Genomic DNA, 27,850 nt, shown 5'->3' with positions numbered 1-27,850 from the left:
CAACCACAATATGAGGCAGAAACATGGATTAGTGATCCGTTAGTGATTCACAAATTTTTGTGATGTGACAAATAGCTCTATTAAAGTTAAAGTTTACCCTGAAAAAAAGTTTATTGTTAAAAAAGCAGAAAATATAATAAAAAATATTGGGGGTTTGGGTTTGGGGGAAAATCCATCAAATAATTTAAAAAAGAGATTAGAGGGAGGAGGTTGGAAAGAGAAATTACTGTGGATAACTTGATCAAGACAATCATCTTGACCATCATGCATGTTGGAATTGATGGTATGGTGTGGAAATATTCACAAGATTTTATTTTATGTAGAAATTCAGAGCATCAAAATCTTGAATGTGTTTTAAAATGAAATCAAACTTGTCTTTATTGACTTGATTAACATGAAAGTCCAACCAATTAGTCTCACAGTGTCTCATCTGAGGAGTGTTTCAATACTTCAATTCATCAACAATTTTATTGGCCGATAAGATGTCAGATCTGATAATTTTCATTGATTTTGATTGGCTGAGAAGCATCATTACTATGGTTAATGTCGGATAAAACGTTAGTATCGATAAGTCCTTTCGTGAAATGTTCTCCTGATCACTGAGCTGAGCTGTGTACAAATCAATGAATCTCGCAGATCAACGAAATTACACCACCTGCCTGAAATATGTACAGCTTTCGTCGGCTAACTTCAGTTTTCCGCAACAAGGAGGTCAACCACCAAGGAGGCACGCATGTTGCTTCTCCACCTCGAGTTTTCGTAAAAGAAATTAAAAATGCCCGAAGTTAAGTGCCATTATGAAGTGTTGGGTGTTCCTAGAGACGTTGAAGATGATGACCTAAAAAAAGCCTACCGTAAAATGGCTCTTAAGTGGCATCCTGGTAAGTAAACTGAAACTTTGAAAGCAGTTTTCCCCGTTTTGTGATATCAGTCCCACCCCTTGATTTTCTCGTAATGTGCAAAGTATTGTGTGCAGGGATGATAGAATCAGAAAATAAACACATGTTTTAGTGGATGTATTCTTCCCAGGAAGTTCCCAGGGCCTTATCGTCATCCAAGTCACTGGGGACAAACTTGAGAAACGCCTCAAATATCACTCATTAATCTTTCAATGGAATCCGTGGCGTGGTTGGAAGATTTTCAAAAGAAATCTGTTCGCGATGCGAAACGCCAAACGGTGCGAAGCTTCTCACTGTATCAATCCCTCAAAAAGTGCCATCCTCATCTTCAAGTCAAAGCGCAGCATCCACCCATCCTGCCAATTCTTCATTGACGGTGACAGAATCAGAGAGGTCTCTCATCATCCCCACCTTGGCATCACCAAATCTAGACCAAAAGCTTCGGTCTCTGTTATGTTGGTTGTTCAGCTGAACTCCGTTGGCTTCACTCACCAAATACAGAGACCGAAGTTCTAGCACGATCTGTACAGGGGACTCAATGGCAATATGTTTATGTACTTAAGATCGGATAAAACGGGGAAGTGAATTTGCGCGACAGCCGAGGTAAGTCACTGTTTTTGTTCCTTTTAACTTGATTTTTCACCATTTTTTGGCAATTAATGCCAAGAGGGAATATTAATTTGCATTTTGGTCGCGTTAATTTTCAAAATTTTTATTCATTAAAGACAAAAATTGAAGAGCCCCGACGGGGGGATTTTGCATTGCAAGTCCCCTAATGGTGGCTGCACGCTAGCGAGCCGTCTGTGTACGAGGAGAAATTAAAATTAAAAAAAAGTTAAAAAACTCCTCGAAACAGACGGCTGCCAGCTGTCTACACCAAATCAACCATCCCGTATAACCACACTCAACACATAATCACCATGATCACCAAGGGATACAAGTTACAACTAGCCAGGTGGCTTCTTGAGAGTAAAAATCATTTACTAACGTAGGCTTACTCTCAATGAAGCCAGGGAGTCCTTCCTATTCATCTGCGTGTGCCGCGAAAACCCTGAAACTTTCGCCCCCGAGATTTCTACTTTCCTTCTAAAACATCTAGCCATAAATCATGTACATGGGATAAAACTTCATTTCCGACATTTCTACGCTCTCGTTGTTATTTTTAAACAAGAATTCATCCAAAAAATGAAAAAATATTGTGAAAAGACGGAAGAGACTTGCCCGATGTTTACGCCGCCATCTTGTTTCTTATTGTACTTCCCCAACGTTACGCGACGCTCGCCAAATTGAAAGTCACTGTTCTTTTTTCCGTGTTGATGAGTGAGTTTCTCAGCCGTTTCTTTTGTTTTCATGCACTTTAACATCAACATTAGCATGGAATCAAACACACCTCTGCACAAGCAAACACATAACAAGCAAACAAATATGCATGGGTATTTCAAACCAAGACTCAAACCATACATAACCACAAAAAACATAAAAATGAAGAAGCAGGGGCTTGATTTGAATGGATTTTCATCTCTATTGACACAGACAAAAGAATCATGTTCTGTATTGACCCTTCATGACTATTTCTGCTCGTTTTGCAGCTTTTCAATTCAGACCTCATCCAACATTTTTTAATCCTGCTCTTTTTGTGATGGCATGATCATAACAAGCATGGTATCATTTTAAAGAGAATTAAATGATCTTTTCAATGATGTCAATTATGCATTGTGTAAAATTGGGAGTTGGGAGAAATTAATGGCCAAACTCAGATTTCCAAACTTTTTTTGAGGGGTTTATATGAAAACAAATTTATTTAGCATAAAAAGTAGACGAAGAAATAAAGCAATAAGGATTGAAAAAGAAGTAGATGCAATTTTGATTCCTTTACTTTAGTAAATTATGAATCTTATGAATTTAGTAAAAACTTAATAGGCTAGACGAAATAAAGCAAAATTTTAATTGTCAGATAAATATGAAACTATAGACAATCCTGATTTATTTACTATTAAAAGTAGGCCTACTAGTTGACAAAATAAAGCAATAGAGACTGAAAAAGTAGTAGATGCAATTCTGATTTATTTAGTAAATTAGGAATTGACGAAATAAAGCAATGGAGACTGAAGAGGGATAGGGCCTTTTGATTTTAGTAAAAACGTAATAGACGAAATAAAGCAAAATTTTAATTGTCAGATAAACATGAAAGAGACAATCCTGATTTAGTTACTCTTAAAAGTACTAGTTGACGAAATGAAGCAATAGAGACTGAAAAAGAAGTAGATGCAATTCTGATTTATTTAGTAAATTAGGAATCGACGAAATAAAGCAATGGAGACTGAAGAGGGATATGATAGGGCCTATTGATTTATTTAGTAAAAACGTAGACAAAATATAGCAAATTTTATATTGTGAGAAACACGAAAAGATGAATATAATCCTGATTTATTTATGAAAAGTACTAGTTTACGAAATAAAGCAATAGAGATTGAAAAGAAGTAGATGCAATTCTGATTTATTTAGTAGACCCTACGCCAATAAAGTGGGTACTGAAAAGAGACATGTGACATACAACTGCGAGGTTGGTAGAGACAGGTAGGACATGTTTTACGCTGTGAAAAATTGTCCGTAGATCCGAGTCACCAGGGACTTGGATCACGATAATGCCAGTTCCCAGATATTTTGTTCTTCAAAAATAAAACCAAGCTAGGAATGGGTTGAAAATTTTGTGAAATAATCTTTGTAGGTAGCTTTCTGATATTCAATCACTGATTTTGTAAGATGCATTCAGTGATGGAAGCCTTCATACTCTGATGGAAAAAAAATTGTAAGATACAATAGAACTTTGATGGGTAATTTTCAAAGAAAAACTACTGAGAGAGGGGGTAGATGTCTGTAAGGAGTTACAAAACCATTACACATTTGTATTAGAATGTTAATAATAAGAATGTATAGCATTTAAATGAGGCACCGATTTATCCACTCATTCTATGAACAAGGTTATGATATATTCTTGTTCTCTGTTACTACTCCCTGTGTGGTGAAATAAGGTTGGCAATGTTTGGCTTATGTTCTCTTTTTCTTTGGGACAAATGCTTGATTTTTTGACACTGTCAGTTTCCATTACAGCTATTTATCATATAACTTGGCTCTTAAGTAAATTTGATTCTATAAATTATTTTTTCTTAATTAAAAATAGAGATTGAAAAATGACAATTGTCTTGCCATATTACTTTCCACCAATAGAGGGCGTACACAAAAATATGCCCAAAATTCAAGTTTTCGAGCGCACTGGTGATACAAAAATTACTCCCAAGTTACTAATGAAAAATAAATTGCAACTGTATGGAAATTAGTATTTTGGGTCACAAAAGTGATATTTTAATGATTTTTTAAATTGTGTGCTGTGTACAGCATTGGCATACATGTACCATAGTCCTACCTGTAGATTCCCCACAGGCAGGATGGTAATGAACCCTTGATTGCGATTTATCTAGTTTCCTATTCAATGGCACACTATTTATTAACCCGGCTGTACATGTAGCTCCAGCTGCTAAAGGCGCTTGGTGCATTCAAGGAATTAATCCTGTGGGGTACCCATTCGCCTCAACTTGGTTGAGTGCAGCACAATGTGGATAAATTTCTCACTGAAGGAAAACACGCCGTGGCCGAGATTCGAACCCATGTCCCTCTCATTGAAAGACGAGATTCATAACCACTAGTCCAAGCTTGTAGTTTTCAGTGCACAGGTTATTTTTGTGCTCAACTGTTGGTTGGTCTCAGAAAATTGTTGATTTGAATCGATAGAGAAAAATCAAACAAACAACGCTGCAAATTTCATAGAAATCGGATGTAAAATAAGTAAGTTATGACATTTTTAAGTTTCGCTTATTTTTCACAAAACAGTTAAATGCACAACTCAGCGATATGCAAATGAGAGTCGACGATGTCCATCACTCACTATTTCTTTTGTTTTTTATTGTTTGAATAATACAATATTTTAATATTTACAAATTTGACAAAAAGGACCAACTTAACTTAATCATAAACTGTTAAAATAATGACAATTCCACATGTTCAGGGAGAAATAAAACTTTGTTTCACTTGACAAGGAGGAGAAAATTAGAATATTTCATATTTAATATAATAAAATACAAAAGAAATAGTGAGTGGGTGACGTCATAAGTCTGGCAAATTGCATACCGACCAGGATGTGCATATAACTGTTTTGTGAAATTAAGCGAAACTTTAAAATGCCATAACTTTCTTATTTTGCATCCGATTTTGATGAAATTTTCAGTGTTTTGCTTGTTGGATTTTTCTCCTTTTTTTCAAATCAACTTTTTGTTGGGATGGACTTGTCCTTTAAATTTTTGGTCATAGACTATCCTAATTTGTATCTTTATTTGATTTGAAAACATCCATGTATATATATATATATATTTTTTTTTATTCTTTGGGCCTGATGTTGCCATAATAAAATGATGAAAAGTGGCCCATGACTGCCACGTAATAAACCATAATTAAATCAAAGGATAAGTCCACCCCATAAAAAGTTGATTGAATAAAAAAGAGAAAAATCCAACAAATATAACACTTAAAATTTCATGAAAATTAGATGTAAAATAAGAAAGTTATTACATTTTTGTCTCACCTGCATAGCAGAGTGAGACTATAGGCGCCGCTTTTCCGACGGCGGCGGCGACGGCGGCGGCGGCGTCAACACCAAATCTTAACCTTAGGTTAAGTTTTTGAAATGACAGCATAACTTAGAAAGTATATGGACCTAGTTCATGAAACTTGGCCATAAGGGTAATCAAGTATTACTGAACATCCTGCCTGAGTTTCATGTCACATGACCAAGGTCAAAGGTCATTTAGGGTCAATGAACTTAGACCATGTTGGGGAATCAACATCAAAATCTTAACCTAAGGTTAAGTTTTTGAAATGTCATCATAACTTAGAAAATATATGGACCTAGTTCATGAAACTTATACATAAGGTTAATCAAGTATCACTGAACATACTGCATGAGTTTCACGTCACATGACCAAGGTCAAAGGTCATTTAGGGTCAATGAACTTTGGCCGAATTGGGGGTATCTGTTGAATTACCATCATAACTTTGAAAGTTTATGGATCTGATTCATGAAACTTGTACATAATAGTAATCAAGTATTACTGAACATCCTGTGCAAGTTTCAGGTCACATGATCAAGGTCAAAGGTCATTTAGGGTCAATGAACTTTGCCCAAATTGGGGTATTTGTTGAATTACAGCCATAAATTTGAAAGTGTGTTGGTCTAGTTCATAAAACTTGGACATAATAGTAATCAAGTATCACTGAACATCCTGTGCGAGTTTCAGGTCACATGATCAAGGTCAAAGGTCATGTAAGGTCAAAGAACTTTGGCCACGTTGGGGGTATTTGTTGAATTGCCATCATATCTCTATAAGTGTATTGGTCTAGTTCATAAAACGTGGAAATAAGAGTAACCAAGTATCACTGAACATCTTGTGCGAGTTATAGTAGTTTTCAAAATCAGCACTGCTGCTATATTGAATCGCGTGATGCAGGTGAGACGGCCAGAGGCATTCCACTTGTTCTTATATACAAAGCAGTTATATGCATATCCTGGTTGGTATGCAAATGAGGGGACTGATGGCATCACACACTCCCTATTTCTTTTGTATATTGTCCTGTGAAACAAAGTTTTCTTTTTCCCTGAACATGTGGAATTAACATTGTTTAACATAATATGGTTCTTAAATTGTCAAATCTGCAAAGAATTGAAATATTGTATGATTCAAACAAATAAAAAACAAAAGAAATAGTGAGTGAGGGACGTCTTTGATTCTCTCTTTTGCAAGTGACTAAATTGTGCATATAACTATTTTGTGAAAGATAAGCGAAACTTTGAAATGTCGTAACTTTCTTATATTACATCTGATTTTTATATTTTTATATTTTTTTCAGATCAACATTTTTGGGGGTGGACTGTGGACTTGACCTTTAAAAGTACAAGGTTTTACATCAAGCTATTACTGTAAAGGTTGAAAAAAAACCTTAAATATTCCATTTTAAACAAGACAGTCTAATAAAATATCCTTAGATTGGCGACACAACTGTTCTTTTAAGCTGTTTTTAAATTAATGGTTTGCATTGACAACTGCATTTTCATTCTATTGCAGATAAAAACCCAGATAAAGTAGAAGAATGTACCAAATTCTTTGCTCAGATCCAGACGGCTTATAGTGTCTTATCAGATAAACAGGAGAGAGCTTGGTATGACAAGCATAGAGAAGCCATACTTAGGGGAGGTAAGTTTTGATTTCATAATACAATTTGGCATTGTTCAGGAAGCCATTTCTGCCTAAATATGCTTCCATAATTGTCTGCCAATTATTCATTGTTATTGCCCTCTTTATTTTCATCTTCATCTCTTTACACTAATCATTTATCATTATCATGCCTGATGAAATACATCAAAATAAACACTAGTACAGTGTTACTGTTGTTATCCTAAGAAAAACAAGAGGAACATCATTCTTATTAAGATGAGGCATAAACACAAGTTTTATTGGCCGATGTCTAGATAATTCACATACACCCAACTTGAATTTCCTGAATGATTAGATTTAAGTGGTAGCTCATTAAAATCTGTACATGAAATTCTAATTTATTTGTAAAATATTCTTTTTTTAATTTTTGTTTTATTTTTTGTCTTGCCAGGATTCGGAAAAGACTATGAAGATGATTTTATGGATGTTATGCAGTATATGACACCAACAGCATATACTGGATTTGGAGATGATGACAAGGTAAATAAAATACATGTATAATGTTTGATCAATACCGTATTTGAATAACATTTATATGTTTTAGTTATTGATTTAACACTAATTGTTCCCGATATTTTAATTTTGTATCATGTCCAGTTTGCATCCATGTAGTTCTGTATGTCAAGAATTCGATGTGATATTCTAGAACCATGTTAAAGTTGAATGTTAAAAAAATCAGCATTTTCAAAGGATACCAGTTAATTTTATTGTAAATAAGATGTTAAAAACTTAGTTAGTTGGAAAATATATTTTTGATGAAATATCAATTACTAGTATGAGAGATATGATACACTCCTCGAATAACAGTTGTTTTAAAATTCTTTTATTCAAATACATTCATTGTTATTTTCTAAAGAACCCCCCCTCCCATCACCCCCAAATTAAAACATTCAACTTACAATATTCAACATAGTATTAGATGGATTTTTTTAAGCTTTCCTATATACAGTGATTATTCAACATTTATAGAATCCATTATGTATTGTTGACATGAATATACAATCATGAATAACTGCTAATAATTATTTTTCACTCTTCTCTAATGACAGAGTTATTACAGTGTATACAGAGATGTATTTGCCAAGATTGCTGATGAAGATATCCGCTACATGGAAGACAAGGATATGGATACTGACATCCCATGCTTTGGAGAGTCACAGAGCTCATATGAAGAGGTATTGTTTTTTTGTCTCGCCCACCAGAGGTGAAGGCGAGACTTAGGGATCCAAATGTCGTCCGTCGTCCATCCGTCACAAACCTTACGACACATAACTCTGCAACCGTAAGTCACTTTTCAACCAAACTTGGATGGTAGATGTACTTGGGGAACCTGCATGTAATACTGTAGTCTGAGGTCACGTGGTAAGGTCAGAGGTCATTTTCAGGTCAACGTCAAAGTTTACATGCAAGACTCTTATGACACCTAACTCCGCAACCGTAAGTCACTTTTCAACCAAACTTGGATGGTAGATAGACTTGGGGGACCTGCATGTTAGGCTGCAGTCGGAGGTCACATGGTAAAGTCAAAGATCATTTTCAGGTCAACGTCAAAGTTTACATGCAAGACTCTCTTATGACACCTAACTCTGCAACCATAAGTCACTTTTCAACCAAACTTGGATGGTAGATGGACTTGTGGGACCTGCATGTTAGGCTGCAGTTGGAGGTCACATGGTAAGGTCAAAGGTCATTTTCAGGTCAACGTTAAAGTTTACATGCAAGACTCTCTAATGACACCTAACTCTGCAACCGTATGTCACTTTTCAACCAAACTTGGATGGTAGATGTACTAATAGGGGACCTGCATGCAATTGCGTTGAGAGGTCAAGTATGGTCAAAGTTCGTTTTGAGGTCAACATTAAAGTTTACGTGCAAGACTCTTATGACAAGTTTTATTCCATCCCAGTCATTTCGCAATGAAGTTTTGATACAATTCTGTTGCTGCCCTTGCAAATCATGATATTTCTGGTTATTTTCATAAGTGGGCGAGACACAAAATCGCTTATGCCTTGTTATTTATACCATGTTCATGAGAGAAATGGAGATGTTCTTTTAAAACAGCTATTTTGAATTGTCTTTTTCTAATGGACTGGCTGTTGAACTTAATTGCATACTTATAAAATGTGAATTGTTCCTGACAACTTTTAACTTGCCAGTCACTTTCAAAATATAGCAACAGGTGACAAATGTAGGATGAATTTCAAGTCAAATATTGTCTAGTTCATTCAATGATTAGTGAAGTTTATCCTGTGTTATAATGAGAGACAATTTTTCATTTTTGACTGCCTTTGTTGACACCCACTTTATACCCAGTACCCACTGTCATCATTCACACTATTGAAATGGTGGTCTTAATCGAATCATAATGATCATACCAGGTGGGTGTTTCATAAAGCTGTTCGTAAGTTAAGAGCGACTTTAAGAACGACTGGTGATCCTTTCTTTTGATAAATGGTATTTTCATTAGCGATGGTTTTGCGCGTAAGAAAGGATCACCAGTCGTTCTTAAAGTCGCTCTTAACTTACGAACAGCTTTATGAAACGGCCCCCTGAACGTATAAGATGTTATCAGATTCGTTGAGGCAATTTGTCCTGATTGTAGAAATATTTTGAATTTTTCAAAAAATTTTGCAATCAGTGATGAGAGGCCAATTGTGGCATTTCTAACGGATCACACAATAGTGGGAACAGGGTTTAAGATGAAAGTTGTCTGCAAAATTATGTATTTCAAATGTTACATGCCATTGTGGTTGAGAATATGCAAGAATTTGTTGAACTAGAACAAGTCTCTTTGTGTACAATAAGTCTTTGTCTTTGAAATGAGGGAATCACCAATAAATTCATGCAAGGCCTTTCCTGGGGTTCAGATAATTGTTAACAGTATCATCCCTTTGGTAGAAGTTCCCCAACATTTTAGTGAAGTAAAATCTTTGTATTCATAAGTCGTTTGAGACTTGGATGTTCTATATTTATTTTTGTTGTTGTTGAAAGGTTGTGCATGCATTTTATGCATACTGGCAGAGCTACCGTACCTCCAGGTCATTTGTATGGGTAGAGGAGTTTGATACTCGTGAAGCACCAAACAGACGTGTAGCTAGACTCATTGAGAAAGAGAACAAGAAGAAAAGAGAAGCTGCCAAGAAGGAATGGAACCAACAAGTCCAGGTAACCTTCATGGAGTTATGTTTGATAAAATTAGTTGCAAAAATGGTCAAATAATTTTTTTTAGTGTTGTATTCATTTCCAGTTCATAAAAAAAAAATTGATTTGAACAAAATAATTTAGAGACAAAATTAAAACATTTCAATTGAACTTATACAAAAAGTAAGAAGTAGTGATAAATGAATAACAGTAGAGTTGGCACATAGTTATTACAATAATAGGGTTGAGAATAAAGAATGGAAATAAGACATACACTAAAAACCAAGAAAAGCTTCTTTAAATGCACATACATTAGAGATGTGAGTGCCAGATTTCTTTTTTTTAATTGACTGGATAAGCAATTGTGTTAAGAAATTACATTGTAATTTAATTTTCTAATAATTGACTTTGTGCTCTGGGAGAGTAGACATGCTTGTGATATGTCTTAGAAATGTGAATGTTAGCATAAGTCAATCTCTTTTTGCTTCTGATTTATTTATTTGAATAGAATTATTACAGAGAGGGGCTTTTGATGAAAACTTACATACTTAGATATATGTGAAAAATGAACAAAATAAAGCACTCCATTCCTGTCTCAATTGACCATTTCCAACCTTGATTAACTGACAAATTAACCTTTTAATAATCCTTTTATTCCTTTCATTTATCTAGCTTCTGGTATCATATGTCAAGAAAAAGGACAAGAGAGTTCAAGCTCACCGGGTGAGTAATTCTTTAAGCATTGGAAAACTTATGAATTTCAAAAAATTTTGTTTATAAAGTTGTCGCCATAATTTTTTTTTTTTTTCCACAGGCAAGAAAATAAATCTTAAAAAACCCTTTATTTATGGGTTTTATGACCTAGGGAAACCTAGCAGGTCATTAGACTCCTGCATGGAATTGAAGATTCAAAACAGTAGTTATATCTCTGATCTTGTGAACCTGTTTGAATTTGTGTGAATAGATAATTGAAATGAATAAATTACGTTGAAGTAATAAAAATTCAAGATTACTTCAGATATTGTCTGGTCGAATAGAAGATATGACTGCCAAATTTTTTGCAGTGATCTTAGATAGAATGAAGTACAGTATATGATGTGACAAATATTTTAATTTTTCATATGAATGAAAATATATTTGGATATCTGATTTCTTGTATGAAATTTTTGATAAGTTGTGATAAACTTTCTGTTTAAGCCTAATCCTGACGTTCCAGATATTATGATTTTTAAACTCATCTAGCACATTTACGGTTAATTATTTGCAAGTTTCTTTTGTTGTTTTAATGTGCAGCAATTTATATTGTATTTATAATAAAAACAATCTGGCTATGATAGATATAAGAAACTAGCAAAATGAAATGATAACATTTAAGCTGTTGTAGTTTGTTTGTATTGATTCTGATTTCAATGCAATGTGTTTATTTTTGGATCAGAAATTAATGGAGGAAAAGGCTGCTGAAAGGAAACGCTTGGAAGCAGAAAGGAGAGAAAAGGAAAGAAAAGAAAGAGCAAGGTTAGTTGACACACTGTTCTTAGTAATTTCCTGATATTCTATTGTACACATATAATGATTGTCCAATTTTCAATAAATTTTTATCCCTTTAAAGATGTCTTGGTTAGTTTAACCGGAGTTTATTTTGTGTATACATAACCAGCCCACCCAAAAGTTATTAATTTGAAATTAATTAAGACATATTTATTGTTTTAATGATGCTCTGTCAGTCACTAAAACAGGTGATTATTATACATATTCAATATTCTATGATATATATGAAATGGGTCTTTATTGTATTCACAAAGCATAGGAAACAACAACAACATTGTGATTTATCATGAATAGTTTGATCAAGCATCCTGTATGTTCAATGCTCTGTAAGATATATGGTACATATTGAATTATTGAGAATTTTTGTTTTTAACAATATATATATATTTTTACTTTATCTCAGGCTTCATGCAGAGTTGGCCGAGCAGGGTCAAAAGTTCAAAGACGAGATGGAAGAACAGCTCAAGGCAATGGAAGCTACTTTCAACAATGAATATGGAATAGACAGTGATGATATTGATTCAGGTAGACTTTACTTGTAGTTGTTGAATGAGTAGTAGCTGCTGCTAGTAGTAGTAGGAAAGGGGAGGGTTACCAATACTTAACCCTAAAAGGATGGGGGGGGCATGACGGCCCCCCTCGACGCTTTGCACGATATTTCCGAAACGCAAAAGGTGAGCGCCGCAAAATTTTATGACTTTTTTCTTTAAGGTCTCGCGCAACTTTTGAGATCAAATCACGTGACTTTTTACGAGATAATGTCATGCCGAAAATGGCTCATTTTTATAATTTGTGTACAAAGTCTATGGGAGATGAAATTCATAAAAGGGTGATTAATTTTTGTTCTAATCGGTTGCTTAATTAATTTAGTTGTTAAATGGTCTGTAATAATTTCCATTGAAAAAAACAATGAAAAACAAAAGATGAAAAAACAGAGAAATGCATAAGAAATTCTCAAAACAAAGAAATATACATGACGAAATACCTCCATTTGATGACACTATACCCCATTTTTTCTCAATGAATTCTCTTCTCCGAATACGAAAACCATACTGCCACAGGCATGCAATGTAATTATCAAAACACCTGTTTCTTGACCTCGGTCCGAAGATAACACAACAGCCCGAGTGCGGTCCGAGAAAACATGTCGCCATTTTTTATTCACTTACTTTCCTTATTTCGAGGTTGATTTTCTTCGTTCGAAATTGAAAGTGGTCTAGCATTGAATTTCTGAATACAATATGCCTTTGAAAACATGATTAAATATCGAATACAATAATTTAATTCCGAAGGTCCTTCTACAGGCAGAGAAGACTTACGTAATACACAGCTGTTGTTTATCATTTCGTCCTTGGCTCAACGCTCATAATCTGGCCTGTGGGGATTACCTGGCCAAGCGGGGTTGATCAGGCGGGTGTTTCATAAAGCTGTTCGTGAGTTAAGAGCGACTGCATGGTGATCATGTCTTGCGGTAAATGGTACAAACCATTGGCGATGATCACCAGTCGTTGTTAAAGTCGCTCTTAACTTACGAACAGCTTTATGAAACGACCCCCAGGGCTTGGAAATGATGTTTTAGATTTTCAAATGCAAAATGGGGTGAAATACCGCAGTTTGCCATCTGATCTGCGGTCCGTTTTCAAACGGGGGTAAGACGTAATGATAAGGAAAAAATTAACTTTCGCAATTTTTCTTTGTGGAAGCCTTTAAATTAGATTACAAAGGTGAGATCTGCAAAAAAAGAAGAAAATTTGAAGTGAAATTGGGTGTTAAATATGCCCAATAATGTTTTTCATGAATAAATTTGCATATTTTATTCATAAAAAATAAAAAATAATTATTTTCAGAATTTTAAAAAATACTTTCTTGTAGTTTACGTGGTAAGCAATGTGCGTGCCAAATTTTGGCGCGATCGCGCGAACGGCGGCCGAGATAAGAAGGGGGGGCATGATACCCCCCCCCCCCCCCCATCCTCAATTGATCTCAAATAGCCCAGTCCTTTTAGGGTTATGCATGATAATAACAGCCAGATATGTATACTGGCTTTCCTGGAGAATACAAGGCGCTGTTTGTGGGGTAACAGATTAAATCTCGTTTAAGCCAGTATTTTTTCTAGATTTTGGAATGACGTAGCAGATTTATTATGAAGAGAATATTTTGTCATTTGTACTAAAATGGTATTCAAAATGAGGAAGGGTGATTGACAGAGATTTGTTGGTCTGAACAAATATCCGGTAATGTATATTCACTCAGAAACATGCAGCCATATGATTGGAGTTCATTTAGTAAAGGAGTAGCAGTCTCATCTATACTTTCAATTTCCTGCTTTGAATATTACACACAAAATAAGAATAGTTCCTTACAATACCATATTTGTGTATCTCTTGTAGACTCCCAGGCAGACAGTCTTGAGGATGAACTGGATGACCTGTTCTGTATTGCCTGTAATAAGGGTTTCAAAAGTCCCAAGGCGTGAGTATTTATTCATTTCTCTCTATGTTTGTATGTATGTCTTTTTTGTCTTCTCCCCTCCTAATACCCTAACTGAGAAATCTTATGAGATGTAGTGACTGATTTGTCTCTCTTTTTGAGGTTGGTAGGACAATGATAAAGATGCCAAATGTTAGTCATTGAGTCAAATGTGAAAAATAATTAAATTACTTTTTTTGTGTGCAGTTGTACAATGTTAGAATTTTTATTAATCCTTATCTTACGGTAGTCAGAGATTAAATCCGAATGTGTTTTTTTTTTTTAAATGAGGAAGAGCTGGCAATGTAACATTCTTATTTCATCATTCCTTTCATTATCATGAAATATTCTTTCAAAATTCCATCTTATTTTTCAGGTTTGCAAATCATGAAAACTCTAAGAAACATAAGGAAAATATGGTGTATCTGAAAGCCCAGATGGAGGCAGAGGAAGAAGAGTTTGCTGGGGAGGAGAGCGTAGAAGAAGATCATGAGCTGGAAGAAGGAGATGAGGAGGAGAAGGAGGAAGAGATTGAAGATGAGGAGGACGGAGAGGTGAAAGATGAAGAGGAAGATGATGATGAAGAAATGGATGGAATAGATGGGCAAGCCAAGATGGATGGATCAGAACCACAAAGAAAAAAGTGAGTCTAAACTTTGCATAGATTTTGTATTTCAGAATTGTCCCTTGCCGGCCTTAGATATTGATATTTTTAGAGAAAGGCACCTTTCTGATCAAAGGTCAATGAAAGAGGCATTGGGACCTATCGATAAGGCATCCAATGCCAGCTTTGGATTCATCTAGTCCCTGCCCTTGATTTTTTTTTTATTTCCATGGTTTGATTTTAATAATGCCAACAAGTTTTGTGACCAATTGTTGTGTAACATTTGTATATATGTAATGTGTATCCTTCATACCATTTTGATCACCCCTTGGCTGCCGCATGTTCACCATTGTTACTTCTTATGTTTATTTTCAAAATGAGCCATGAATTGATACAATATCATATCCAAAGTGTGGACTTCGGTTCTAGTGCAATTCAACATTTTTTGTAAACAAACATGACAAATATCAATTTAGTTGTTAATGTAAACTATTCCATGATAAAATTCATAAAATGAAAATTATATTGATGTATATGATTACATTTTGGTTTGATTTAATGTACATAAGAATTTTAATTGTTTCTTGTACTGAACACTTCTTTTTAGAACACTTCTTTTTAGATACCATCAATGTATAACTCCCCAACTTTCTTAAACAGTGAACATTCTTATGGGGGGTAGGGTTTCACCTTTTTTTTTCTAGTTTAATCAAAACATATCTACAGTACTAGTTATATATTTGGAAATTGAGGAAATATCCTATTTCAGTGTGCATATTTCTTTGTTTTAAAAATGTTGGCTTTCAGAATTAGTGCATTAGTAGTAAAAATATTAGCATTAAAATATTATATACATAAAGAGTATACCAAACTTTGAGTGTTTCTTCCCCGATCAGACTTTCTAAGAAGCAAAAGAAGAAAAGGAGACAGCAAGCAAAACTAGACGATTCAGAAAATCATGTGGAGGAGGAAGAGGTAATTGATATTGCACAACCCAGTGACAACGAAGATGAGGACTTTCCTGATAAAACAAAGTAAGATGGCCAAAGAATTACCTGTTACCAAGTCATGAATCATTTATTACCAAAATGTACACTGGCGTCTGTATCCATTCATCACATGAATTCACGTGTATTCAAGATTGTGAAGTATATAGATTTAAAAATGGATTAACATTATAGAAGGTAGAATACATTTGCTTTGGACGGAATGAGAAATATAAAGTATATTTTACTTGCAATAATTAACAATACACAAAGGTTTAAGATGAATTGGAAATCATAACTATATTTTAAATAGGACACATAATTGAGATTTGTCAGTGGGCAGAGCATGTATGTTGGCCTAGTAGTGTAACATTATGCAAAGTTGACTATGAGAGGAATGTTCCTATAACAAACCAGTAAAAATTACCTCCTGGGGAAACTCTCATCTGCAGTGCTGCAAGGTGAATTAGGCATTATTCATATTTGTTGATTGCATAGTTAATGATTTAGAATGAATGTTAGGATAGGATCAGAAAAAGTTGTGTTTTCATGATTGTGTTTGATATAGATTGTCTAAGGAACAGAAAAAGAAGAGACAACAGACAAAAGTTGATGAAGGTCTGCAGTGCTGCAAGCTCAATTAGACCTTATTCAATGTAGATTGCATAGTTAATGATTCAGTATGAATGTTAAGATGGGATAATAAGAAAGGTTTTTTCTTTTCACCATTGTCTTTGATACAGGTTGTCCAAGAAGCAGAAAAAGAAGAGAAGACAGCAGATGAAGGCTGATGAAGGTCAAGAACAAGAACCTTTTAAGGATCTCAATATCCAACTCGGTGGTAGGGAATCAGAGGAAGAGGAATCCACCAAAACAAAGTAAGGATGGTGAAAATTATCATGAGTGATGTTGAAATATGTATACAAAACCGTGCAGAAAGTTGACCATTGTTGTTTGCATTGTGTGTATTGCCTTAGTAAAGTAAGCTTCTTCACATTTGATCATGTTAACTGCTGAGAAAGATTTAGATGGTGTAGTAGAAGGGCAAGTATGTTCATCCAACCCCTATATTCAGGACCTTGTTGAAATGACATGTCTCTGTTGTGTGCTCCATATGAAAAGATGTAATATTCTCAAATTATCATGGCTTGATTACTTCATAAAGTGAAGTAAAAATAGAGAAAAATGGGGATTGGGTATACAAAAACACTTGTGGAGTATATGAATCTATTCTGTTGATATCCTAGCATCACACTGCTGAGTTTGATAGGCCAGTATCGGTATACTGCTCCAAAGTGAACTTCAAATTATAATTATGAGTAAATTGTTTATATAATGTATTATATCACTAGATTGATAATTTTTTCTTTTAATAAGGTCATCCAAGAAGCAGAAGAAGAGGAGAAGACAACAAAAACAGATGACAGAGAAGGAAGAAGAGGAGGAAGATGTGATTGACCTCGTATCAAAATTAGAGATGGGGTAACCTTTGCATCTTTACCCAGTTTACAGCCCATTGCAGCAGCAATCATGTTTTAGAGATTTTCCTTAATTTAGGAACAGGCTTTAATGTAACTATGATATAGGGAACAATAAAAATAAAGATTTCCAAATGTTCTTCAAAAGTGTCAACACTGTTCTCTTCATGTTTTTACAAACAATACACCAAGGCTTTTTCATTGTGCATCATTGTCAAGTGAAAATTTGAAATATGCGTGATAAGTGGCATGCTAGTGGGCTGAGTAGCACATTATGACTTTCACCATCTTCTTCACCGTCATCACTACCATCTTCATCCTCACCAACACCAAGATTGCCATTAAAATATCACCATCACCTTCGCTCCACCATCAGCACCAATGTCATCACCATCATTAACACCACCATCATCACTACCATCGCCACCATCACCACCATCACTATCGTCATTACTATCATCATCATCACCACCATCATCACTATCATCATCACTATCACCACCACTACCATCATCATCATCACAACCATTATTATCACCTTCATCATGACAACCAGTACCACTCATTATTATCCTCATCCTATCTTCATAGTCTTCATACATCATCATATAGTTCTCTTCTGACTTTGTATTTATAGGAACTCAAAACCAGTCCCAGATTATTCTAGGCCTGAATGCAAAGATGATGAGCCAAGTAGTTTATCAGCTGATCTGCAGGAGAGATTGACATTAGAAGATGACCAAGATAAGCAGTCCAGTTCACATCATAAATCTAGGTATGAAAACTACTATATCTAGAGAATTATTTGAACTTTAGTGCCCTTTTCCTCACCTGTTTTTTACACCTGTCTTACAAAAGAATCGGAAGCAACAGCATTTGGGGGTAATTTCTAATACATTTTGCATGAATAATCTTCAATAATCTTCCTAACAAAATTGTATAAATAATTATAAATCATTTACCTCATTGAAACATATAGGCTGTTTCCATGATAATCAAAGTGAAATTTCAAAAGTCATTTGGCAAAAGTTGATTTCATAATACAAAGAGATTCTATTTTGTCATGCAGTTTCTTATATCACTCTTGTTTCTGTATTATGTCATTCCTCCATACTCTCAATTTTTATCTCGCATGCACAGCAGAAGTGAGACATAGGCACCGCTTTTCTTACAGCATCAACATAAAATTTTAGCCAATATTAAGTTTTTGAAATTTCATAAATGTGAAACCACAATCAAGTGTCACTGGCCATTTTCCATAGGTTTAGGTAATATAATCAAGGTCCTATTGAATTATATATTCAATGGGTTAACTGAAAGAGAGAAAATGTTTGATACTGAAAAGTCACAAAGTCAACACCTCTGCTATATTGAATAGTGTCATGCAGATAAGACAGCCAGGGACATTTCATTTATTTTGTATTATGTACTTTTGTCATGTATATTTTCTTTTTTTTTTCTCATAATCTCATTCATTTCAGTGACAATGTCAGAGGTAAAACAAAGAATGGGGATGTTTCTTCAAGAACCCAGGTAAGATATTTGTAAAATGGACTGATGTCTTTATCAAATTTTTCAAATCAAGATTAATTCTTAATTATATATTGTACCAACATATTATCGTGATGACCTTTGACCCTGTCACCCCTATATCGGCTCAGATTTGTCACTCTCATTTGCATACACAAGCCAAATACATTTATCTTGATCATTGACTTCATTGATCCAAAATATCAGAAGCATAAAAAAAATGAAGCTTGCATGTGTTTTTATATTGAATATCATGTAAAAAAGGTCAGTGCCTCATATACAGATTTTGTTGGTGTGTATTAGACGTGATTATGTAACCCATATAAGTCGGGTAAATTGCCAATTCGTCTACTGCCAACTCATCCACTCCCCACATGGTCTACTTTCATTTAGTCTAATGCTATTCCGTCCAATCACCATTTCGTCTATGACCATTTCGCCTCATAACCAGTTGGTCTAATATCCATTTCATTTTCATTCATTTTGCACAAGTTAACACTTAGTCCAATTAGACTAAATGGTATATGGACTAAATGGCTATTGGACCAACTGGTTATTAGACAGAATGGCATTAGACTAAATGAAAGTAGACCATGTGGTGAGTGAACTACTGATGGTAGACCAAATGACAGTAGACAAGTTGGCAATTGGATGAATTGGCATTAGACGAATTGGAAATAAACCATAAGTGGTTTCAATTATCAATTCTTATAGTATCAAGTCTTGAAATATTATTTTTCATCACTTGTGAATGTAATCATTCGCATCTAGGTACTTCATAAACAAAGGCAAAACAATACAGTTACCTGGATTGATCACTAGAAAGTTATGCTATATATGTTTGAAGTTATAGGATCCATTTCCTATTTAAACACAAGGAAAATCATACTTTTATATAAAATCAGAAAGCTTGCTTTATCACATTAACAGTTAAACAACTAGTTCTCAATAATTTCCAGTTTCTCATGTATAGTTGTAAAGTACAATTGTATGAAATACATTTATTCATTTGCTGGTCAGATAAGATTGCATACAGATCAAATCAAGTAATATCAATAGACTACAAAAACCTCATCATTTTTGTTACAGAGGAGCTCTTTTTTATTTATTTTTTTAAATTACAAATATCCACTGTCCTGAAACAACAAATTCATTGTTGGGTATCAGTTTGGCTAAACCTGCAACATTCATTCCTCTCCTTTTCATATTTCAGTCAACATCATCATCCGAGCCTCAGATATGTCACACTTGTTCTTCACGGTTTCCTACCCGCAATAAACTCTTCAAACATGTCAAGACAACAGGACATGCCTTACGATTGACAGAGGATGCAGCTCAACATCACAATGTCTCCTCAGCAAAGACATCAAAGAAGAAGAAGAAACATAAAGGACGAAATGAACTAGAATGATACTTCATTTTATTATTTTATTTAAAATATTAAAATATTTCTTTTTAATGTACCAACCCTTCCTTGGATCATATGATTCAGGCCATGCAAAATAAACAAAGTAATGTCATGCTTCACAACAATTATAAAAACAGTACGATCTTATTGTCTTCTGCATTAGTATCCCTAGTGGCAATAGCTGATGACCTGAATTTCTATTTACCTCATTACCCCCCCCCCCCCTCACATGTAACCATGTAGTAATGACCCCTAAGTACCCCTGATGTAATAAACAATACACATGTACCCCTTCAGTAACCCCTTTCATCTCTGTCAACCCAATGTTATACCCTAATGCACATGCTCTGTATACTTTATTCTGTCCCAAAATTGTGTTCTTCATACTAATCAGTCGCTGATGAGCCTTAGGGTGAAACAGTCTGTACGACTAGCTTAGTTAAGCAATCCAACCAATAAATTATTTACCTCATTGTTTATTTGTAACAATATGACTCCTCTCTACACCCTCTCCTCTAAAAGCAAACTTGATAAGAATTTCCTCCATAACTTTTAATATTTCATTTTGGTATTTCTATTGCCAGAGGTAGTCTGGGTGCTGCTCCTGCGGCATAGGCGTATTGCTTTATATGGGCACAGGGGTGGCGGAGGATGGATATTCGAGACTTCAGGACACGCTTTGCATTTGCCCAAGAACCATCTGTAACACTTACTCCCTCCCTCTCAATGAAGGATATACCTCGACAAAAAAAGCTTTTTTGGGGGGAGGCTGCTTTTCATTATCTACTGCCTAAATCTGCAACATTGTATCTATTGCAACACTTTAGTGAATGGGGATTTTCAGGGGTGAAATCACCTCAAGCGCCCTTGTAATTGTTTCCCTGATATACCCATTAATGAAGAAGATTCCCTTATAGGAATCTACCAAGATTGGTTAAATCATGTTATTAGGAAATTTTGAGCAAAATTGTGCAATAGCCCACTCGAGAATTTTGCTCAGGTCAGTTGAAAATTCATGTATGGGAGAGACCCCCCCCCCCCAAAAAAAGGCTTTTTGTTTGAAATAACATAACAATGAAGCAGATCTTAATTATTATTAATTTCTAATTATTTCAAAGCAATGATGTGAAATATGAATTAAAATAAATATATACATAAATGAGACTGTTTTTGTATGTTTTTCATATTTGTATGTCCTTGAATTATTTTGGTGCATCATTATAAGAGATTCATGCAAACAGCTTATTTACTTCATGCTGGTTTTTTGAAAGTCTTAGTAATATACTTTGTGTTATCTTCAACTGCAGTTTACTTATATCAGTCTTGAATTGCCATCTTAAACTTACAGAATAAATTCTTAATCTATAAAAATTCCACAAGTCAAAGTTTGGTTTTAAAGAAAAGGACATCAAATTTCAGCTGCAAAATAGAAGCTTGGCCTAAATGTACTTATGTTAAAATGAAAAAAAGTGATGATTTTGATGATGGTAATGAAGATAGTTGTAATGATGATGATGATGATTATGATGATAGAGGTGATGGTAATCAGAATGACAATGATGACAGTGGGGATGATGATCATCATCATATTGTAGAAAATGCTATTTAGGGGGTTCAAAATTGCTTCAGAAATTAACACGGATGATTTCCAATATATTCTTGCTATGAAGATTGAGGTACTTCAGTACGACACATGATGGAGATACGTCTTTGTCTTGGTACATGGTTCCCTCTGAAGACCGATTCCTCTTCTTTTAAGACCTCATGGGTGTAGTCATACCGCATTCTGTCTCTGTCAGAAAAAAAAAGAAAAAAAAAATTATAGATAGAGACAAACAAGCTGGGACAATGCTACTCCTGTCATGAATTCACTGTTATAGATGGGGTGTAGTCCAGATTGGACATATGTGTTTGGAAGTTCTCTTTTCCAAAGCACACGACTCCCTCTCTCTAATTCAGCGCCAATCCCCTCATCTACCATCCTCACCAAGAGGTGAGGGGATTGGCGCTGAATTAGAGATTGGGAGTCATGTGCCCTCTATGTTAGCTTTGGGAAAGAGAACTCCCAAACACCAAGGTCCAGTCTGGACTAGATGGGATGGCGCTCAGGATAATGTGACTAGACATTAAAAATTACGGTTATGAATTAAGAAAGTATCACCATTTATTTTTAACCCCTGCAGCAATGAAAAAGTGCAGCTTATCTTCATGGGAAGTCGGTGCAGCGCATGTACATTGGAAGCAAAGACCTCTGACTGCAGAATAAGCCACAGCATTTTCAAACTCTACCTCTATGGAACCAACATTGTAGACTTACCTCATTATATATAGGCTCCTTGGGTTAAGAAGTGCATTGACCCATTGATTGTTGTTTTCTTCATGGACTAGTTTCATGACTACAGGAGATAACAGACACAACCCAGCAATGGTTGAACCACAAAACTGAAAATAAAAATGAAAAACAGTGGGCACTTTCGTATGAAAGACTAGTTCCACAACATTTGCTCCGGCATCAAAAGTTCCGGTGGAAAATATGCACGTTGAGCCAAACAAAAAATCTAACCTCCAAAACTAAATAAACCCTAATCATTATTCTTACATTATTCTGAACCAAAAACTATTACAATCCTAACTCTAACCCTATGCCCTCTGAGATATTAAGACCGGAGCAAGTGTTGCAGGAGAAAATGTCGTGTCACAGAAAAACTAATTGGGTTCTCATGAGTATACAGTCAAAATATCTGTCTCCACCATTTCCAGATCTGAATATACTGTATTGCATTTAAATGTTTATATCTTTAATAACTTTCATAACCTCCATATGAGTTCATACACTGCGCATGCAGTTTAAGATTTTCAGTCATTCAAGATCTTGATAAATTGTGATTTCATTCATTTTTATCTGCGTATCTGTCAAAAATGAACAGCTAAATGAGTAGATGTTTTATTCAGCCGGTATTGTTTGACTCAAAGTTCATCAGCTGACTTTTTAAACCACAATGCAAAAATAGTATAATAATCTAAACAACCCCAAATTATTAAAGGGACTAACCAGAAAACTTAAATTTAAAGTGAACACTAAATACTGAAGAGATGTGTGACAGCACTTTAAAGAAAGTTTTCGCAACACTACACAGACACTTTCTGGAACACACAGAATCAATCGTTAAAGCCCTTCTTGACAAACTCCCTAATACCAATATGTGGCATATCAAAAGTTGAGAACATAAATAATTACAAATTGATTAAAAAATATATGGTGGGAAAGATAAAAGAAAACATACTTGTGGGAATTTTTTACAGACATGTAAAGTTTTCTGATTTTATTTGATGTATTACCTTGACACTGTCTACATGAGGCTTAATGTAACCATTCTGGGCCAGGTCCAAGACATGTACTAGGGTGAGCTGTGGGGAACCAGCCGGGAAGGCTTGGTCCCGGATCCTTTGAATGATAGGACTATTAACCTCAGACCAGCGAGATTTCTCTGTTTCTCTGAATCCATGTATTGCCTGTAGGTGAAGGGGAAGATAAACATAATGTGAACCTCACCAGACTCTGTGTCTGGTCTACACAAACAACAGTGGTTGACTTACACACCCCAACCAGTTTTAACAAAAAGGAACTGGGCTCCTATGATTCACATTCAACACATTATCCTTTACAGTTGACAGCAGGCACATGTATATACACATTGCATGCGCCATTTTCAATAAAATGCTGTCATAGTTTTTTTAAGAAAGCTAAAAATGGTAAACAAAATTAAATAAAGCTTGAAATTGGCTAGACAGTCCTAACCATCGTTTCAGAGGATTTATTTAACGATTTCTGGCATTTTACTATCATCCCCATGTGGAGCCAACGTAGTTTAATGGAACAACCAATGTTCAGAACCTGAAGCTTTTGGTCTAGAAATTGGCTTGACGGTGACCTACTTTCAAAACTATTTTGATTAATGTTTGATTAATGTGAAACTCTGTCATGATGTAGGATTCAAACTTTCAGATCCTCCTTAGGAACTATAAACTCAGTCCCTGAAGATGAAAGATTAAAACTCATATTGATCAGGACTGTACTCACAGAGTTTTATTGGTTATAACCTCACAGCATATTGTAATAATGGATTAAAAATTTACGGTACTTGAACTTAAGTTCAGGCATACAATTTTTTGGTTAATTATGGAATTTCATTAACTAAAACGTTCATATTTCCATAAGTGGTCTCATAAGCAAACACTAAAGTTAATCAAGGGGGAAATGTAAATCTAGTTAAAGATAGACAAACCTCTTTCTAATTTCAGAGAACGTGAAACTTTATAAATCTTTATTTCAAACAAAAACATTTCTGCATGAACAACTCACATTATCCCAATGGTCGTATTCATAGTGCACTTTTTTCAGAAACTTTTCAACTTCCCTCAGTAAAGAATTCTCCTCTTCTTCTGTGACAAAGTTTTCAATAATGATAAAATCTTTCTCCGCGATTCCCTGAGTTCTCTCATCACTGCACTCAAGCAATCTTGAATGCCCCTGGGAATGATTCAGTGAGTTTACTGAAGAACTACACAGCCGTAATGACAATGATTCTGATGATTGCAAAGGAGATGCTGATGCCTGCAAAGATGGGTATGAAAACTGACAATTTAACGGTGTTGACCGTAACCCTATTGTTGAGGAGGATTTGCCAGACTTGTATTGAATGAGCCTAGGATGTGAGTTGGATGTCGTTCTTTTGCAAATTTTGCTTGTTCTGGAAGGGTAGACAAGTTCTCCTACTTCTTGCAGCCCTTCCCTCACACGGTGGATGATACTAGAGAAGGTTGGTAGTGGTACTCTGATGAGAAGTGACCTTGATCCAATCATCCTGGTGATACCTTCACCTGAATTAAGTGAGAGAGAAAAATGCAAAGCAAAAATGAAATCATGACTACATTAAACTTCATGTGATAAGAATAGCTGTTAAAAGGACTATTTTAAAGTGCAAGGAATACTGGTTCTTCATTCTATCTCTAAGTTGCTCTCCTCATTTTACAAGAGAATGAAACTGGGGAAATAAAAAAAAATAAAAAGGGGATAGTAGAGAAAGCAATCTTTTTATAAATTCAATCAAAACTTTTAAGTAAGGAACTTATGGTTTTAAAAATCTAGAATTACTCAATTTAGGTTTAGGGTTATTCATAAATAGCAATGTTACTTTGAAAGTTCGAACAGCAGATTAAGTTATACGACTCTAAATGTTTTGTACACAAAATATCTTACATGTAGGCCTATTTCTTCATTTTTTTCTAGTTCTCTACAAATGCTACTTTTTCTTTTGTGAACTCAACATATGTTGTGTCAAATAGAAATTTCCATGATATATTTTGAGATAAGATTGAGACAAGCTGGGCTTTGATCGAAAGATAATGGGAATTATTATTAGGACAAAAATATATCTGGAAAGTTGTATGCCTACTACTGACAATGAGACATTGAGATATTTTAGATTAAGTCAATGGCGACAATAGCCAAATATGACTAATTGCCAATCAAACCAGCAGCGGAAGAATATATGGAAGTCTTTCCCAATGGAAAATGCATGTTGATTTATCTAGGCATTGTGGAATGAGCTGTAAATTTAGTGTGGGGACCTTAAGTTGAATCAAAGGTTGATGCAGCAGTAGAAGAAATAGAGATTGAAAAATGACAATTTTCCTGAATTTTACTTTCCAGCAATAGAGTGCCAACACAAAAATATGCGCAAAATTCAAGTTTTTGAGCACTCTGGTAAATGATCCCCAAGTTACTATACTAATGAAAAATAAATTGCAACTGTATGGAAATGAGTATTTTAGTTACAAAAGTGGTATGTTAATTTCATGATTTTTTTAATATTATATTTGAGTATACTGCATAGATCTAAAGTTAGATCTCCATGTAGATTTCCCAGCACAGGCAGGGTGGTTGCATAGACCAAAAGCTTTGGTCTCTGTTGGCTCCACTCACCAATTACAGAGACCGAAGTTCTAACTTGATCTGTACAGGGACTCAATGGCCATATGTTTATATTAAGTTCGGATAAACCAGGTCCAGGGAAGTGGAAATTGCGCGACAGCCGAAGTCACTGTTTTTTTTTCGGCGGGGTTCGGGTCTAGTCAAAACAAATTTGACGAATTCTACTAAATTTTTACCTTTTCCCCTTTACCTTTTTGCGCCTACTCTTCCGCGCGTATTGTTTGTAATATACGCAATAATTTTGATGTGCGCAAGGTGGTCGGTTTCAAAAGAAGTGGTCGATATGTGGTGGTCTCACTAGTCTATATACACGCAGATGAATGGGAAGGAATCCCTGGCTCCATGGAGAGTAATAAGCATACTAGACCAAAATCTTCGGTCTCTGTTATGTTGGTTGTTCAGCTGAACTCCGTTGGCTTCACTCACCAAATACAGAGACCGAAGTTCTAGCGCGATCTGTACAGGGGACTCAATGGCCATATGTTTATGTGTATTAAGTTAGGATAAAACAGGGCAGTGAAGTTGCGCGACAGCCGAGGTAAGTCACTGTTTTTGTTCCTTTTAACTTGATTTTCCCCGTTTTTTGGCAATTAATGCTAAGACTAGAGGGAATATTAATTTGCATTTCGGTCGCGTTAATTTTCAAAAGTTTGATTCATTAAAGACAAAAATTGAAGAACCCCGACGGGGGGATTTTGCATTGTAAGTCCCCTAATCATGGTGGCTGCACGATAGCGAGCCGTCTGTGTACGAGGAGAAATTTAAAAAAAATAAAAATGTTAAAAAACTCCTCAAAACAGACGGCTGCCAGCTTTCTATACCTTATAAGCATACATGATTTTTACTCGAGCCTCCTTCGGCAAAACTTCCAAAAGCAGGAAAAAATTTACTTAAAATAAAACTTCGGCTGTCGCGCAACTCCCACTTCCCTGGGCCTGGTTTATTAAAACTTTGGCATGTTTGGTTTAAACTTAGTTTAACACCACACCAACATGACCAATGACATTTGACTTTGAGACGGATGAAAATGGCACAGAACTAGAAGCCTGACTGCTGGGATCCACAGCACTCTTCCAGAATGCCGAATCTCGGGTAATTAGAGTAGCGAGAGGGCCCGCGCCCCCATTTGCAACCTGGTCTGGGAGGGGCAGGCGCAGGCTTATGAGTCCGACTCCGAAGGCGCTGATCCGAAGCCGGCGGAGGCGAAGAAATCGACTCATGTCATGACTCATGTCATGATTCTAATTTATATTTCTAATGTTACATCGTTTTTAAGATTAGAAGTAGCGACGAAAATGATTACCGGTATTTGTTCAATCAATAAGTGTACAATCCTGACTCACCTAATTTCTCCGTTACTAATTAGGACTGTCGAAATTTAAAGTACAAATTCCACAGGCAGAATAAGCTAACGTTAGCAGCCTAAATTTTGTAACTTAGGAATTGTTGTCAAAAGGGGGCGCACTATC

At 35.3% G+C, this 27,850-nt stretch overlaps 2 protein-coding genes across 4 annotated transcripts; one reads left to right on the top strand and one right to left on the bottom strand.

The window, feature by feature from the left end:
* The first annotated feature begins 319 nt into the window (after positions 1 to 319).
* On the top strand, positions 320 to 21,550 carry LOC129262218 (dnaJ homolog subfamily C member 21-like). The gene is made up of 16 exons (XM_054900301.2): positions 320 to 881; positions 7,073 to 7,201; positions 7,614 to 7,702; positions 8,272 to 8,397; positions 10,214 to 10,387; positions 11,036 to 11,086; positions 11,799 to 11,878; positions 12,315 to 12,436; positions 14,302 to 14,383; positions 14,757 to 15,023; positions 15,881 to 16,018; positions 16,714 to 16,848; positions 17,348 to 17,452; positions 18,086 to 18,223; positions 18,930 to 18,981; positions 20,192 to 21,550. The coding sequence occupies exons 1-16, from the start codon at positions 776 to 778 to the stop codon at positions 20,387 to 20,389; spliced, it is 1,992 nt and encodes a 663-aa protein (XP_054756276.2). The 5' UTR covers positions 320 to 775; the 3' UTR covers positions 20,390 to 21,550.
* On the bottom strand, positions 20,393 to 27,844 carry LOC129262219 (alpha-ketoglutarate-dependent dioxygenase alkB homolog 7, mitochondrial-like). Of its 3 annotated transcripts, none has more exons than XR_010293708.1 (6): positions 27,725 to 27,844; positions 24,750 to 25,267; positions 23,726 to 23,899; positions 22,704 to 22,828; positions 20,855 to 22,178; positions 20,393 to 20,591 (listed from the first exon to the last, which is right to left on the bottom strand). XR_010293708.1 is itself a non-coding variant. In XM_054900302.2 (5 exons), exons 2-5 carry the CDS (start codon positions 25,248 to 25,250, stop codon positions 22,049 to 22,051), a joined length of 930 nt encoding a protein of 309 aa, XP_054756277.2. In that variant the 5' UTR covers positions 25,251 to 25,267; positions 27,725 to 27,844; the 3' UTR covers positions 20,393 to 22,048. The 3 variants fall into 3 exon arrangements, 1 of the variants encoding a protein (XP_054756277.2); XR_010293709.1 differs by having other exon boundaries at positions 27,685 to 27,766; XM_054900302.2 differs by having other exon boundaries at positions 20,393 to 22,178.
* Between the last annotated feature and the right edge of the window lie 6 nt (positions 27,845 to 27,850).

Source organism: Lytechinus pictus, chromosome 5, assembly GCF_037042905.1.
Source record: "Lytechinus pictus isolate F3 Inbred chromosome 5, Lp3.0, whole genome shotgun sequence".
Taxonomy (NCBI): Eukaryota; Metazoa; Echinodermata; class Echinoidea; order Temnopleuroida; family Toxopneustidae; genus Lytechinus; species Lytechinus pictus.
This window is presented reverse-complemented; position numbering and strand designations above follow the sequence as displayed.